We start from the raw sequence: 13,800 nt of genomic DNA on the forward strand, positions 1-13,800 counted from the left end.
AGGGGTCGACAGAGGATGAGATGGCTGGATGGCATCACTGACTCGATGGACATGAGTCTGAGTGAACTCCGGGAGTTGGTAATGGACAGGGAAGCCTGGCGTGCTGCGATTCATGGGGTTCCAAAGAGTGGGACACGACTGAGCAACTGAACTGAACTGAAGCGTATGCATTAATTGTTTTCTTATAAAAGTAATGATTCTATTTGAAACATTTGAATAGCAGAAATGTATTGAGTACAACTATGTCAGCTTTTTTGTATATAATTGTACACATAGTACAAGTGCATATGCATTCTTATATCCGCTCTTTAAAATGAAAATGCTCTTCTTAACCAGAACAGATACCAGGCAGATATCTGGGTGTATTATATTATATGAACTGTGTATATTATAATATAAACTGTGTATGTGAACTTTCCAGCAGTGCTGTTGCTGGCAGGTTTTGGTGGTTGAGTAACTGGATTCAAATTCTAGACCCAAGACCTGTAACCTGAGGCAAGTTGCTTAATTGGCTAGTCTGTGAAAAGAGTTTAATATTACCCTTATAACATGGTTAAGGGAGTTACCATCTTCTGTAAAGTGCTTCCAGCAGTGCCTGGCATAGACACTTGCTCAAATGTTAGATATTGTTGTTACTGCTAGTAGTTGTTAACCAGTTTTACCTCTTTTGTTTTTGGCCATGCCATTCAGCTTGTGGGATCCTAGCTGCCATACTAGGGATTGAACCCTTACCCCTACATTGGCATCTCAGAGTCTTGGCCACTGAACTGCAGGGAAGTCCCCCTCACCTTATCTTTACGGTATTAATTCACTTAGCAACATTACTGTTACTTGGATTTGTACAAAAGAATTTTAACAGTAGTTAAACCAAATGTTAAATACTCACAATGATCAATTTATAGTTTAAGTCCTTTATTTCAAGGTTGGTTATGATTTTATTTATTTATTTCTGGCTATGCTGGATCTCTTGTTGCACGCAGACTTATCTAGTTGCAGAGAGCTGGGGCTACTCTTCCTTGCGGTACACAGGCTTCTCATTGCAGTAGCTTCTCTTTTTGTTTAGCACAGGCTGTAGGCACCTGGGCTTCATTAGTTATGGCTCACAGGCTCAGTAGTTGTGGCTCACAGGTCCTAGAGAGTACAGGCTTGGTAGTTGCTGCTAGCAGGTTCTAGAGCTCCAGCTCAATGGTCCTGGTGCAGGGGCATTGTGCTTGTGGCACATGAGTTGAGTTTAGTTGCCTTGAGGCGTGAGGAATTTTCCTGGATCAGGGGTCAACTCCATGCCCCCTGCATTGGCAGGCAGATTCTTACCCATAACTGTACCACCAGGGAAGTCCAAAGGTTGGTTATTTTAAGGCAATTTTTCCAAAACAAAAATTTGTACTTCTGTAAAAGAAAATGTTATGATTGTTGTTCAGTGGCTTGCTTGGGTGTGTCTGACTCTTTGCTACTCCATGGACTGCAGCACGCCAGGCTTCCCTGTCTTTCAACTGTCTCCTGGAGTTTGCTCAAACTCATGTTCATTGAGTCAGTGATGCCATCCAAACATCTCATCCTTTGTCACCCCCTTCTCTTCCTGCCTTCAATCTTTCTCAGCATCAGGGTCTTTTCCAGTGAGTTGGCTCTTTACCATTGAAGATATTAAAGAAGTCATTTATTTCATTCTGTTATAATCCTCTATTTTCATATACAGACCTTTAAAAACATACTCCATTAAGAATATGGCTTACAATACACAAGATAATAAATATTCATCATAAGTTATAGTTAACATAAGCCAAATAAACTACATTTTTATTGTAATTTCAGTAACCTTTAATACTATTTACAAACACACACCCTACACACAGGCACACACACATACCTATTTTGTAGATAAAAGCAAAAAACGACAGCTAAAACCTTTTATTGCTGATTTTTTTTTATATCAACTAGTCATGTTCAACACCAAAATCAAAAAAATTAATAGTACACTCTTAATAATGCATAATACTTTGGCATCAGGTGTCAAAGTATTGGAGCTTCAGCTTTAGCATCAGTCCTTCCAATGAATATTCAGGGTTGATTTCCTTTAGCATGGACTGGTTGGATCTCCTTGCTGTCCAAGGGACTCTTAAGAGTCTTCTCCAGTACCACAGTTCAAAAGCAGCAATTCTTTGGCACTCAGCCTTCTTAATAGTCCAACTCTTCACATCCGTATGCGATTACTGGAAAAATCATAACCTTGACTATAGGGTCTTTTGCTGACAAAGTGTTATCTCTCTAGGTTTGTCATAGCTTTCCTTCCAAGGAGCAATCGTCTTCGAATTTCATGGCTGCATTCCCCTTCCACAGTGATTTTGGAGCTCAAGAAAATAAAGTCTGTCACTGTTTCCATTTTTCCCCTTCTATTTGCCATGAAGTGATGGGGCTGGATGTGGATGTGTTGAATTCATGTCTGCCGGCCTTTGCCAAAACACTGGAGCTTAGAGAACTGGAGGAAGTGTTTCAGATTTGAGCCCTGTTGAGAAACATTGTTCTATAGGATGACGGTAGAACATGGAGTTCCAAGAGTTACTTGGAAGTGGTATTCTCTTATTTCTGAGTTAATAATTCATGCAACACCATGGACTGTAGGCCACCAGGCTCCTCTGTGTATGGGATTTCCCAGGCAAGAATACTGGAGTTGGTTGACATTTCCTTCTCTAGGGAATCTTCCCAACCTAGGGATCGAACCTAGGTCTCCCACAATATGGGCAGATTCTTTACCAAGTCTGAGCCACCAGGAAAGCCTGTTAATAATTCATATCTACAAAAATGTTTTCAGCTATTTGGTAATTTAATAGAAAAACTTTTGTGTTTCAAGTTCTAGACTCTTGTTGATTTTGACATACCATTGCATTCAAGAATTTTATTTATTTATTAAAAAATTTAAAAATCTTTTAAACATTTTATTTATAATGTTGTGTAAGCTAAGTGATCAGTGATGATCTTTTCTATGTAGGTGCATTTGCCCCAAATATAGATATGTATTGATTTATTAAAACTTTTGTTTGAATATAAGCTGTGTATTTTTCAACACAAGTGTAAAAATAGAAAGGAAACATTTACTTGTTCTCACATATTTCGATAGCTGTGAATAGATTCATGGTAAACTAACACTTGTTGAACGCCTGCATGCCAGGCACTCAAGCTTAATAACGTTGAACTGTAATATAAATAAATAGCATTATTAAGAGTGTACTATTAATTTTTTTGATTTTGGTGTTGAACATGACTAGTTGATATAAAAAAAACAGCAATAAAAAGGTTTTAGCTGTCGTTTTTTGCTTTTATCTACAAAATAGGTGTGTGTGTGTGTGCCTGTATGTAGGGTGTGTGTCTGTAAATAGTATTAAAGGTTACTGAAATTACAATAAAAATTTAGTTTATTTGGCTTATGTTAACTATAACTTATGATGAATATTTATTATCTTGTGTATTGTAAGCCATATTCTTAATGGAGTGTGTTTTTAAAGGTCTGTATATGAAAATAGAGGATTATAACAGAATGAAATAAATGACTTCTTTAATATCTTCAATGGTAAATTAATTGTTAGTCAATATATAGAATAAAAATTATGTAAGTATCCCAGGATTTTGTTCAGTTCTGGTTCAAACAATATTTGTGTCTAAAAGCATGGAGGATAATGGTATGGGGAGATCACCAACTGATAAGTTTAGCAATTGACTTTATCAGTTTAAACAGACACCCTTTTCCCCTTAACCTCCTCCTGAGGCATATAATTGTTCTACCCATAAGAAGAAAACAAAAAAACAAGGACCAAGTGTGAAATGTCACTCTAGTATTAGTACATGTCTTTGGAAGAGCTGTCAGGGAAACTATAAGATCTTTTTGCTTTTAACCATTGAATTTCTAGAAAAGCATATTTAGAGCTATGTATTTTTAATGTGTGAATTTTAGTGTTTGAATTTCCCATGTTAATATAATAATGGAATGAAAAAAAATTTTTAATCTTTTCTGAAGGAAAAATAGAAGTCAGAGCTTGTACAGATGAGAACACATAATTGATGTTGTTAACAAATAAACATGGAAGAGATTGCCAAAATCTTGTTAGCTTGTGTTCAAAAGTTATTTGAAAAATGTAGTTTTGGAGTTAAGAAAATGTGTCTTATAAAGGATCTTGAGGTTTGTTGATTAACTCAACTTTAACCCTGAGTTGAGTACTGTGCTTCAGGAAATTATTAAAGCTGTTTAACATAAAAATGGATTTATGGAAATGTAGAATATGGTATAACTAAATAAGTAGCTTACAGTATATTTGAATACTAATTTTACCATTTCTTAACAGATGTTAATTTATATTGAGTTCAGTTAGTTGAGTTGCTTTAGCTTAGGATATGAATTAAAAAATAAAATAATACAGTTTTCTTTTTGTGATGTTATAGGGGTGAATTCCAATGAATGTGAAAGTGTATCAAGCAAACAAGAAATGTCAGAAGAATTTGAAGCCAACACCATGGATTTTCTGGTGGATTTGCCATTTGCTACCATAGATATTAAAGATGATAGTGAAAGTAAGTACTTTATTAAATAAATATGTGTTTAGAAGCACTGAACAGTAAATTTAGTGATATATATATTTTTTCTTAATAAATTATTTTACCTTAAGTATTGTTATGTTTTTGAGTTTGGGTTGTTAATTAATTGTTTGGCTCCATAGTAAAGAATCCGCCTGCCAATGCAGGAGATGTGAATTCAATCCCTGGGTCAGGAAGATCCCCTGGAGAAGTAAATGGCAACCCACTTCAGTAATCTTGCCTGGAAAATCCCATGGACAGAGGAGTCTGGTGGACTACAGTCTGTGGGGTTGCCAAAGAGATGAACACGATTTAGTGACTAAACAACAACAGTAACAACTCTCAAGATGATCGTAATCCTTAACTATGAACTAAGGTTAAGTTAAATGATAAGGTTAAGTTAACCTTAACTTAAATCAAGGTTCAAAACAGAGTCATTCAGTGAGTTTTCTTTCTTTCAGTCATAGGTCTTTCCTAAATGGGGCATTCGGTTCTCCTCACTGAAATGATCATAATCCTTATTTTACCTCACCGAATTCTAAGTCCAGCTTTGTAATTATTGCAGATTTTGGAGATACTGGAAATCACCATGTTATTATGTACTCATTAGCTAATACTATTAAGTTGTATATTAAAAATATTTCAGATCTTAAGTATTTTAAAGGATTGATTAAAACCTCATTTACTTGAAAAAAATTTTAACAGGAAAATGTATGTCAAATAAAGATTGAATCTTAGTATTTGGTCTAGTAAGTGATAGTCTTGAGTCGGTTTTTAAAAAAGTGTAAATTGTCAGTTTTTAAAAAAGTGTAAATTGTGTCCTGTATTTCTCTGTAATTTATTGGAGAAGTCTGTAATGTTTATTCCGAATTGTATTATTAAAGGACTTGAGGCAAATATTTATCCCAAATAAGAAAAAATGATTGGTGCCTGGCAAAGGATGTAAAAGATAAAGCTCAGTTAGTAAATAAATATATGGAAAATTATTCAACTTCATAAATATCAAAGGATGCACATTAAAATATGATTGTAACTTATCAGATTGGGAATATCATTCAAAAATAATACTCTGTGATTTTAGGTTATTTCTTTGTGGCTTCTGACAGAGTATTGTTGTAGTAGTCCTTTTAGAATGGGGTTTATTGGGATCTTAAGAAAGGGATGACAGAGGATGAGATGGCTGGATGGCATCACTGACTCGATGGATATGAGTCTGAGTGAACTCCGGGAGTTGGTGATGGACAGGGAGGCCTGGCGTGCTGCGATTCATGGGGTTGCAGAGTCAGACACGACTGAGCGACTGAACTGAACTGAACTGAAGCAATGTTCATACATGGGGTGGAGTCACTCATGGAATTCCTAATGTAAGGACATAGTCTTACTTGTGGGAAGAAGTTTTATTTATAAACATGTGTCACAATGTTTTTAAGTAGTAAAAGTATTGCCAGAAAACCCAAATGTCCATTAGACTGTGGCTGAATAAGCTATACCAGTGCCTTTACGTTACATAGTATTGAATTATATACTATGCAAATATTTCTAGAAACTATGTAATGGGGAACATTTCTAAGTCACTTCAGTTGTGTGCAACTCTTTGCAACCGTATGGACTGTAGCCCCCCAGGCTGCTCTGTCCATGGGATTCTCCAGGCAAGAATACTGGAATGGATTCCCGTGCCCTTCAGGAGATCTTCCCAACCCAGGGATAGAACCTGTGGTTCTTACCCATGGCCTGCTGCATTGGCAGGTGGGCTCTTCACCGCTGGGGCCACCAGGGAAGCCCACATAGTATAGAATTGCATATTATGAAAATATTTCTGAAAACGTAGGGAATATTTCCTATGTAAAATGCAAAGTAAAAAATTAGGGGGGAAATATATGTAATGTTAGTTTACAATTGTGTAAATACTTTAGGTAATCTGTCACCAAAATTCCTAGTGATTGTGTTAAGATAGTAGATTTCTGAACAATTTTTTTTCTTTATTCCTTTTTCTAATCTTCAAATTTTATGAACTCTTGATTCTTTTCATGAAAAAATATGATTAAAATTTTGAATTGTGGTTAGAAACTTAATTTTAAAGATGTGTGCTTCATCGATTCAGTAAACAGGGAGGTAGAGAAACTCATTTTTTTTTGATGTTATCCATCAAGATTTTACTAATAGTGTTAAACTGAGGCGGTTACAAGTGAGGGCTGTGGAGTCAGACTGTCAAGGGACAGAATTTACTCCTACACTTTCCTGTTGTGTGCTTTGAGCCAGTGTCTGGGCTCACTTTCACTATCTCAAAAATTGGTATAAAATGGTAGCTATCTCATAAGATTGTTGACAGGATTCAACTAACTTATTAATAATGTAAAGTCCTTCCAATTGTGTGTGGCAAAGAACTTGTCTCCATAAGTTTTTATTAATTTAATCTTACCAAAATATTTTGCCAAAATAAGTAAGAATGTATCCCTTGAAAGCAGTATTTTATAATAATACCATTGAGTGCTTCTAGCCCATCACTAAATGCTTTACATTTCTTTGCTTAATTCTCACAGAAAATTAGAAAGTTTTAGTAATTTGCTAAAGATTATTCAGAGTGCTTAGTCACTCCAGTCGTGTCTGACTCTCTGCAACCCCATGGACCATGGCCCGCCAGGCTCCTCTGTCCATGGGATTTTCCAGGCAAGAGTACTGGAGTGGGTTGCCATTTCCTTCTCCTTATTCAGAGTAATTCTATGAAATATAGAAGGTAATAGTCTATGTTGTATACTTAGATTTTAAGAATGGTTACTTCAGAAATTTGATGGCTTACGTAGCAAGAAAACAAGAAAAAGAATATAAAAGCAAAATTGAATTCACTCATTGTTTTGGCTAACAGCAAGTATAAAAACAGTCAACCAACAATAACAGATGGGCTACATTACATTAATTTCTCTCATAATTCATTTCCTTGTAGTTTTTTGAGATAATTAAAAAGCCTTTAAGAAAATTAGATAATTTACATTAAAATGACACACGTGGTGCTTTAGGTAAAAAAAGTCAATGCATGGATGAGTTACAGCCTTTGTCAACAAGACCAGATTCATTAGAGCACATTAAAATGGCTACTGAAATCATTATGGAAATTAACAAGTATAATAAATTAAATTTATGGGATGGGTTTACAAGCTTTATTACAACTAATACTTTTTTTTCTGCTGAACAGTAAAAGTTACTCTAAATAATCCAGAGAAAGATTCAGGGCACATGGCCAAAGCTTTCTACATTTTGCTTCTATTGTCATTGATCTTTAATGTTTTTATTGTAAACTTGATGTTACTCGAATACTTTGCTCATTGTCTTTTCGTATGAATTAAATAAAAGTGTTAGTCACTCAGTTGTGTCTGACTCTTTGTGACCCCATGGACTATAGCCCACCAGGTGTCTCTGTCCATGGAGTTCTCAAGAATACTGGAGTGATCATTCCCTGTTCCAGGGGATCTTCCCGACCTAAGGAAAATAAAAAGATAACAGTGAATTGTATTTTAGAACTTAGATTATGATTTAAAAGTTATAAATAAAATGAAGTTCAGTAAGGAAAAAAGGGATTTTATACCCTGGCCATACAAATAAACCTGCTAATGAAAGGCATAGAAGATATGCAAACAAGTGTTTAGCAAGTTGACCATAAATTAGCAGGACTCACTGAAATAGAAAAACACAAGCATACTACTTACAAGTGTAAATTAAACTGTACTATAACAATAAATACGGGATTATTTCCCCCCTTTATTTGTCCAGCTCACACCAGATTATTTTAAACTTTACTCTGTCTGTGATGTCTAACAAAAGAAAAAATTTAGATAATCCAGTTCAAAGGAAAGCTTAATAGTTATTGATAAAAGGAAGCTAAGGGAATTTAGAAAAACACTGTACTTCTTTATTTTTACCAAGAGGTTATATTCTGAACTGGGGGCTTTCAGGTGTATCATTCTCATGATACTGGAATTGTTAGAACTATTATAAATTGTAACTATTACCTTCAGAGATTATGATTTTCCTTCTCTGAATATCTGCAAAATGGACTTATGGAACATTTGAAATGGCAAAAATAAGTAGTTACAGACAGGAGGACTCTAGTTTTAAACAGGTAAGCTATAAAACCACTTAAAATACTGAAGACTTCAGTGGTCTGTTCCTCTGCTTAGTACTGTTTATATTGAGTAAAATACAGCAAAACTATGTCTTATGTTCAAAGTAAGAAATAGATTTTGCAATAGATTTTGCAGTGCCATCCAGTATACATATATATGTAAAAAACTGAAATTTCACAAAGTAATACTTACGTATACCGGAAGCAGTGTGCTGTTTACCATTCTGTGATTTTGTTTTGCTTCCTTTCCATTCCAATCTGTCCATTCTGGTTATTGAAAAGTACTTTTAAAAATTATCTTCTCTGGTGATTTCATAACCCACTAATGGCTTGCAGTTTGAAAAAAGAAAAGATAGACTATAGGTTCTGGATTCTCTTTCTACTGTGTTAATTTTGAGATGAACTAAAGGTTATAACATCAACTGGATTATTAGTTTGGCCACCGTTCTTTATTTAATTTCTGCATCTCTTGTGTCTCCTGCATTGGTAGGCAGATTCTTTACCAAATTGCGTCACCTCGGAAGCCCAGTTTCAATATAAAATATCTTAATTAGTACAGAGGTAATTAGCAGTTGGCTCTATTATTCTAGATCACAAATTATATTAAAATTGGTTTCCTTTTCCTGAGTACCAGTTTACTAACAACAGATGGAGGTGGGCTTGGAATGTATTTAGAAGTAGATTTAAAATATGTGGTACTTCATTAGCATATTATATTGTGGCTTCTGTTTAAAGTTAGTTTGTTTAGTTCATGTTACTACAAAGTAAGGACTGTTTCTTATATGTATCTGAAATTACAAGCAGCTCAACATATTTGATTTTCCAAATGAAAAAAGCTGCATGGAAATAAAACCCAGGGGCATCACATGAGGCAATTCAGATACTGCTCATACTTGACAGGTGGTGCTAGTGGTAAAGAATCTGCCTGCCAATGCAGGAGACACGGGACACAGGTTTGATTCCTGGGTTGGGAAGATCCCCCAGAGGAGGAAATGGTATTCTTGCTTGGAAAATCTCATGGACAGAGGAGCCTGGGAGGCTTCGGTCCATGCGGCTGCAAAGAGTTGGACGTGACTGAGCATACACACACAAGAAAATGTGGATGAGAGTGCTGTGAACTTATAAAAGTTCTGACAAGCTCACATGTATAAAAGAAGCTAATTTATATTTCAAATTTGTATTCTCTGTGAAGGTACGTCATTTTAACCATATTAATCATTATGCTAATTGTTGAGAAATGTAATAGAGAAATAGTTGCACAAACAGACCAGTTAATTCTGTCTTAACCTGTAACAATACAGTCAGACTTATTACCCAGATCACCTAGTTCTTAATTGACCTGTCTTCTACGTCTCCTTCTAGGGTTCACACATATGTTGATCCTAGAAAGAAAGCATGTCCCCACAAATGCTTAATTTTTAAATTTTAAACATTTCTACTATTTTTCTTAGAAATTCACATTAAAATATTATTTGCAACATTCATTCAAAATTATTTACTATTAATTTTCAAAGAAAAACAGAATAAGGACAGTTTCTTCTGCTCTTTGATTTTGTTCATAGTAGTAACTACTTATCTAGAACCACAAGAGGGAAGCAATTTGTTCCAGTGGAAATTACGCTAGAAGGAGAGCTTTGAAAGGTCTGGATACCAGGTTTGACTCTGTGACACTGAGCTGTTTTTAAAACTTTTTTTTCTCTTTTGTTCATTGTATGTAAAATAAGGAGTTTAGTTAGATATGCACAGATCTTGTGCTCTTGGTCACTATGGTTTGTTAAGCTGATCTCAAAGATGAGACCAACTTCATAAGACTGAATCTAAGGCAAAGTACTTCCTCCTCCTCTGCAAAATTATACCTCAGAAGATATATATTTGCAGTTTACAAAGTCCCTATGAGGTACTCTACTGTTCAAGAAGACACAACCTGAAATATAAATTAATGGTAGTTTTCCATGCACGTGGAAGCCCCTGATAGAATCTGTTAAAGAAAAAAAAAAAAGCATTTCACACTGATTTGAAAATTATTTCTAGGAGTATAGTTTCATAATAAGAATTGTTGGTTGTTAGAAATGTCGTTTGAAGATGACTTTAAAAAAGCGTGGTGTTTCTCAAGTTAGGTGTGGTTAAGGACTATTTTTTTTCCTTTAGTTTCTTATTTGTTGCTGGCTGATACTTTTGTGAAATATATAATAAAACATTAATTATTAGAAAAAAAATTAAAGAAAAAGATCTGCAAAACAGAAGCCAGAATTTAACAAACAAAATTACTTTGCCTACTTGCTCTGAAAGTTTATAAAGCATCCTCTCAGTTTTTGCTAATTGTTTGTAGTGTGACATTAGCCAGAAATTGAACTTTCAGTGGCACCGCTGCAAGTGATTTTGTTGTAAAAGTTAGGAATATACATATTACAGGATGGAGAAGCAATGATTTTTCCTAGCATCATGAAAATTGTGGCAAGGGGAAGAGAATGGTTGTTAGTTATACTTCAGATCAGAGGTTAGTGCACCATGGCTCATGGGCCAGATCTAACTATCTGCTTTGTAAATAAAGTTTTATTGGAAAACATTTGTACCCATTCAGCTGTGTTTTGTCTACAGCTGATTTGGGTAGTTAAGACTGTATGATCTGCGAGGCGTAAAATATTTATTATGAAGTCTTTTACAGAAGAATTTGTCAATTCCTATTTTAGATTTGAAAATGACAATTATGAATGATTACTAGTTGTATAGTGCTTTTTTTTTTTTAACTGATTATATTATCTTTGTTTAACTGCATTAGACATATTATTGTTTGAATTTTTTTCTCTAGTCACTGATGTTCCTAAAGTAAATTTGGAGAGAAGTAAAGAAAATGAATGCAACAATAAAGAGCAAATAAAGAAGAGGAAAAAAAAGCGAAAAGATTATCAACCCAACTATTTCCTATCCATTCCAATCACCAACAAAGAGGTGCTGTTTTTTTTTTTTAAAGTATTTTTACTAAATTTTATTCTAAATTATATTTAAGGTGCACTAAATGCGTGTAAGCCCTGTTACTTTCAGCTTTTAAGAGTCTTCGGTGGCATTTTAACTGGGCAGAAAATATGGAGTATACACACACACATAGGGAATATAAAATACAGGGACTATAGAATATATTTAAACAATAATTTTGGAAAATATTATTTAAGCAATCATAGGTAAATGACAGTTTTACAAAAGCCACTTAAAAAAATGTTGCCAGATGGCATGTCAAGGTTCTTTCTAAAGTTTTGTTCATCATAATGGAAGAATGTTTCAGAAGCAGAGAGCTGGTAAAAAAAAAAAAAAGATTCTGAAATCTCTGTTGGGAAGGTAAACTGGGATTTTTTGCTGCTTAGTCCAGTTTATCAGAGAAGGCAATGGCATCCGACTCCAGTACTCTTGCCTGGAAAATCCCATGGATGGAGGAGCCTGGTAGGCTGCAGTTCATGGGGTCGCTAAGAGTCGGACACGACTGAGCGAGTTCCCTTTCACTTTTCACTTTCATGCATTGGAGGAGGAAATGGCAACCCACTCCAGTGTTCTTGCCTGGAGAGTCCCAGGGACGGGGGAGCCTGGTGGGCTGCCATCTCTGGGGTCGCACAGAGTCGGACACGACTGAAGCGACTTAGCAGCAGTCCAGTTTATGGTAATAATTATTGCAATATAGTTTTTTCAAAAATTACTCATTGTTGTACCAACTTAATGGTGTATAATAAACTTGATAGAAATCTATTAAAAGTCTGAAAATTTAATGTGGCATCAATAATAGGAAATGAAACCAGCCAATTGTCCCACAGTAAGGTACCCTCACATGACTGAGACAGAAAACTGTAGTACCTAAGCCTTTTAGAGCAGTGAGATAGGAATTGTAACGCCTTAGGAAAGAACGCCTCATTTGGAAGTCTGACTGTTTGTATACTTGGCCGTTTTGTATCTTCAGAGCTAGATCTGAATTCTTGTTTGATTGTGGACTCTGATCTCTTCTTAACTGGGCATATTTTCAGGTTGTTTCTCCCTTTATTTAACTAGAAAGTTTCTACAGAATGCTAATGAATTTTTAAAAATCAAAGCAAACAAAATTGAAATCAAAGAAATAAATATACTTTATATCTTTAGAACAAATTCTGTTGGGGCATTCCAGGAAACTTCTAGTTTGTGAGGTATAGTTCACTTGGGAAGAAAAGATACATAGAAAGATAAGTGGAATTACCTAGCAATACAGAATTTTAGAGTTTGATACAGTTAAGAATCAAAGTTTGATTTTACTGGTATGTAGTGGTAGGTTAACTGTAAAATAGCCCTTAAGTGTTTAGCCAATGGCAAATTTAATGTTTTTGACAAATATTAAAATACTTGTAAGTTATTCAGACAGGTTTTCTTTGAGATTTAGAATCATGCGTACCTACGGGCATTATGGGAGAACGGGTTAGGTCCTGAGGAAACTGCACGTGAAACAGGCCTAGTGACATCCCCACATTTTTTGTGATTGGAAGAGATGCCAGTTTCCTTATTTTGGTTTCTTGCTTAGACTTTGTTCCACTCCAGACTCTGTGTGTGTAGAAGTTAGGTGAGCTCTTCTCTAAATAGCTATTCTTGGTTCCCCTGGTTGGAGCAGCAGCTCTGCATTCCCTCCAGCCTGCCCCAGCCCCCACAGCGCTGGGCCCGCTTCCCACCTCCTCCAGTGAAGACTGGTGGGGTGATGTGCTAGGATAAGGCTGGTGGGGAAGGGTACTGAGGGGAAAGAGGGTGGAGAGGTTCTTTTCTTCTGACACTTAGATTGCTCACAAAGATGGGAGGAGGAGATGATAGAAAACCATCTGCAACCCTTTGTTTTTACCCTGTAAGTCAGTGTAGCCTTTGTTTCTGCCTCTTTGCTGCTGGCAGGTTCTGTAGAAAGTGGGTATAGTACAGGCTTTGGAGCCTGACCAACCTTGCTCAGATACCAGCTGGATCACAAATGCCACTGTGGATGTTGGTCACATTACCTAATTTTTGTAGTTTCAGTGTCTTGAGGTGTAAAATGAAGGTGATAATGATTATTTTCTAAACCCAAATTTGGACACATCACCTTCATCCTTATGCACTTCAGTATCTTCCCATTGATAAAGACAAAGGCTTTA

At 35.5% G+C, this 13,800-nt stretch overlaps 1 protein-coding gene across 6 annotated transcripts in view; it reads left to right on the forward strand.

The window, feature by feature from the left end:
* The window catches only part of AKAP7 (A-kinase anchoring protein 7), a 125,474-nt gene that overhangs the window by 3,223 nt on the left and 108,451 nt on the right, over window positions 1–13,800 (forward strand). For all 6 annotated transcript variants that reach the window (XM_055535640.1, XM_055535639.1, XM_055535635.1 and 3 more), the window contains exons 2-3: window positions 4,429–4,557; window positions 11,487–11,626. In XM_055535640.1, coding sequence (XP_055391615.1) covers window positions 4,473–4,557; window positions 11,487–11,626 — 225 coding nt within the window. In that variant the 5' untranslated portion in view covers window positions 4,429–4,472. The remainder of the gene's footprint in view (window positions 1–4,428; window positions 4,558–11,486; window positions 11,627–13,800) is intronic.

This window comes from Bubalus kerabau, chromosome 9 (assembly GCF_029407905.1).
Source record: "Bubalus kerabau isolate K-KA32 ecotype Philippines breed swamp buffalo chromosome 9, PCC_UOA_SB_1v2, whole genome shotgun sequence".
NCBI classification, from domain to species: Eukaryota; Metazoa; Chordata; class Mammalia; order Artiodactyla; family Bovidae; genus Bubalus; species Bubalus kerabau.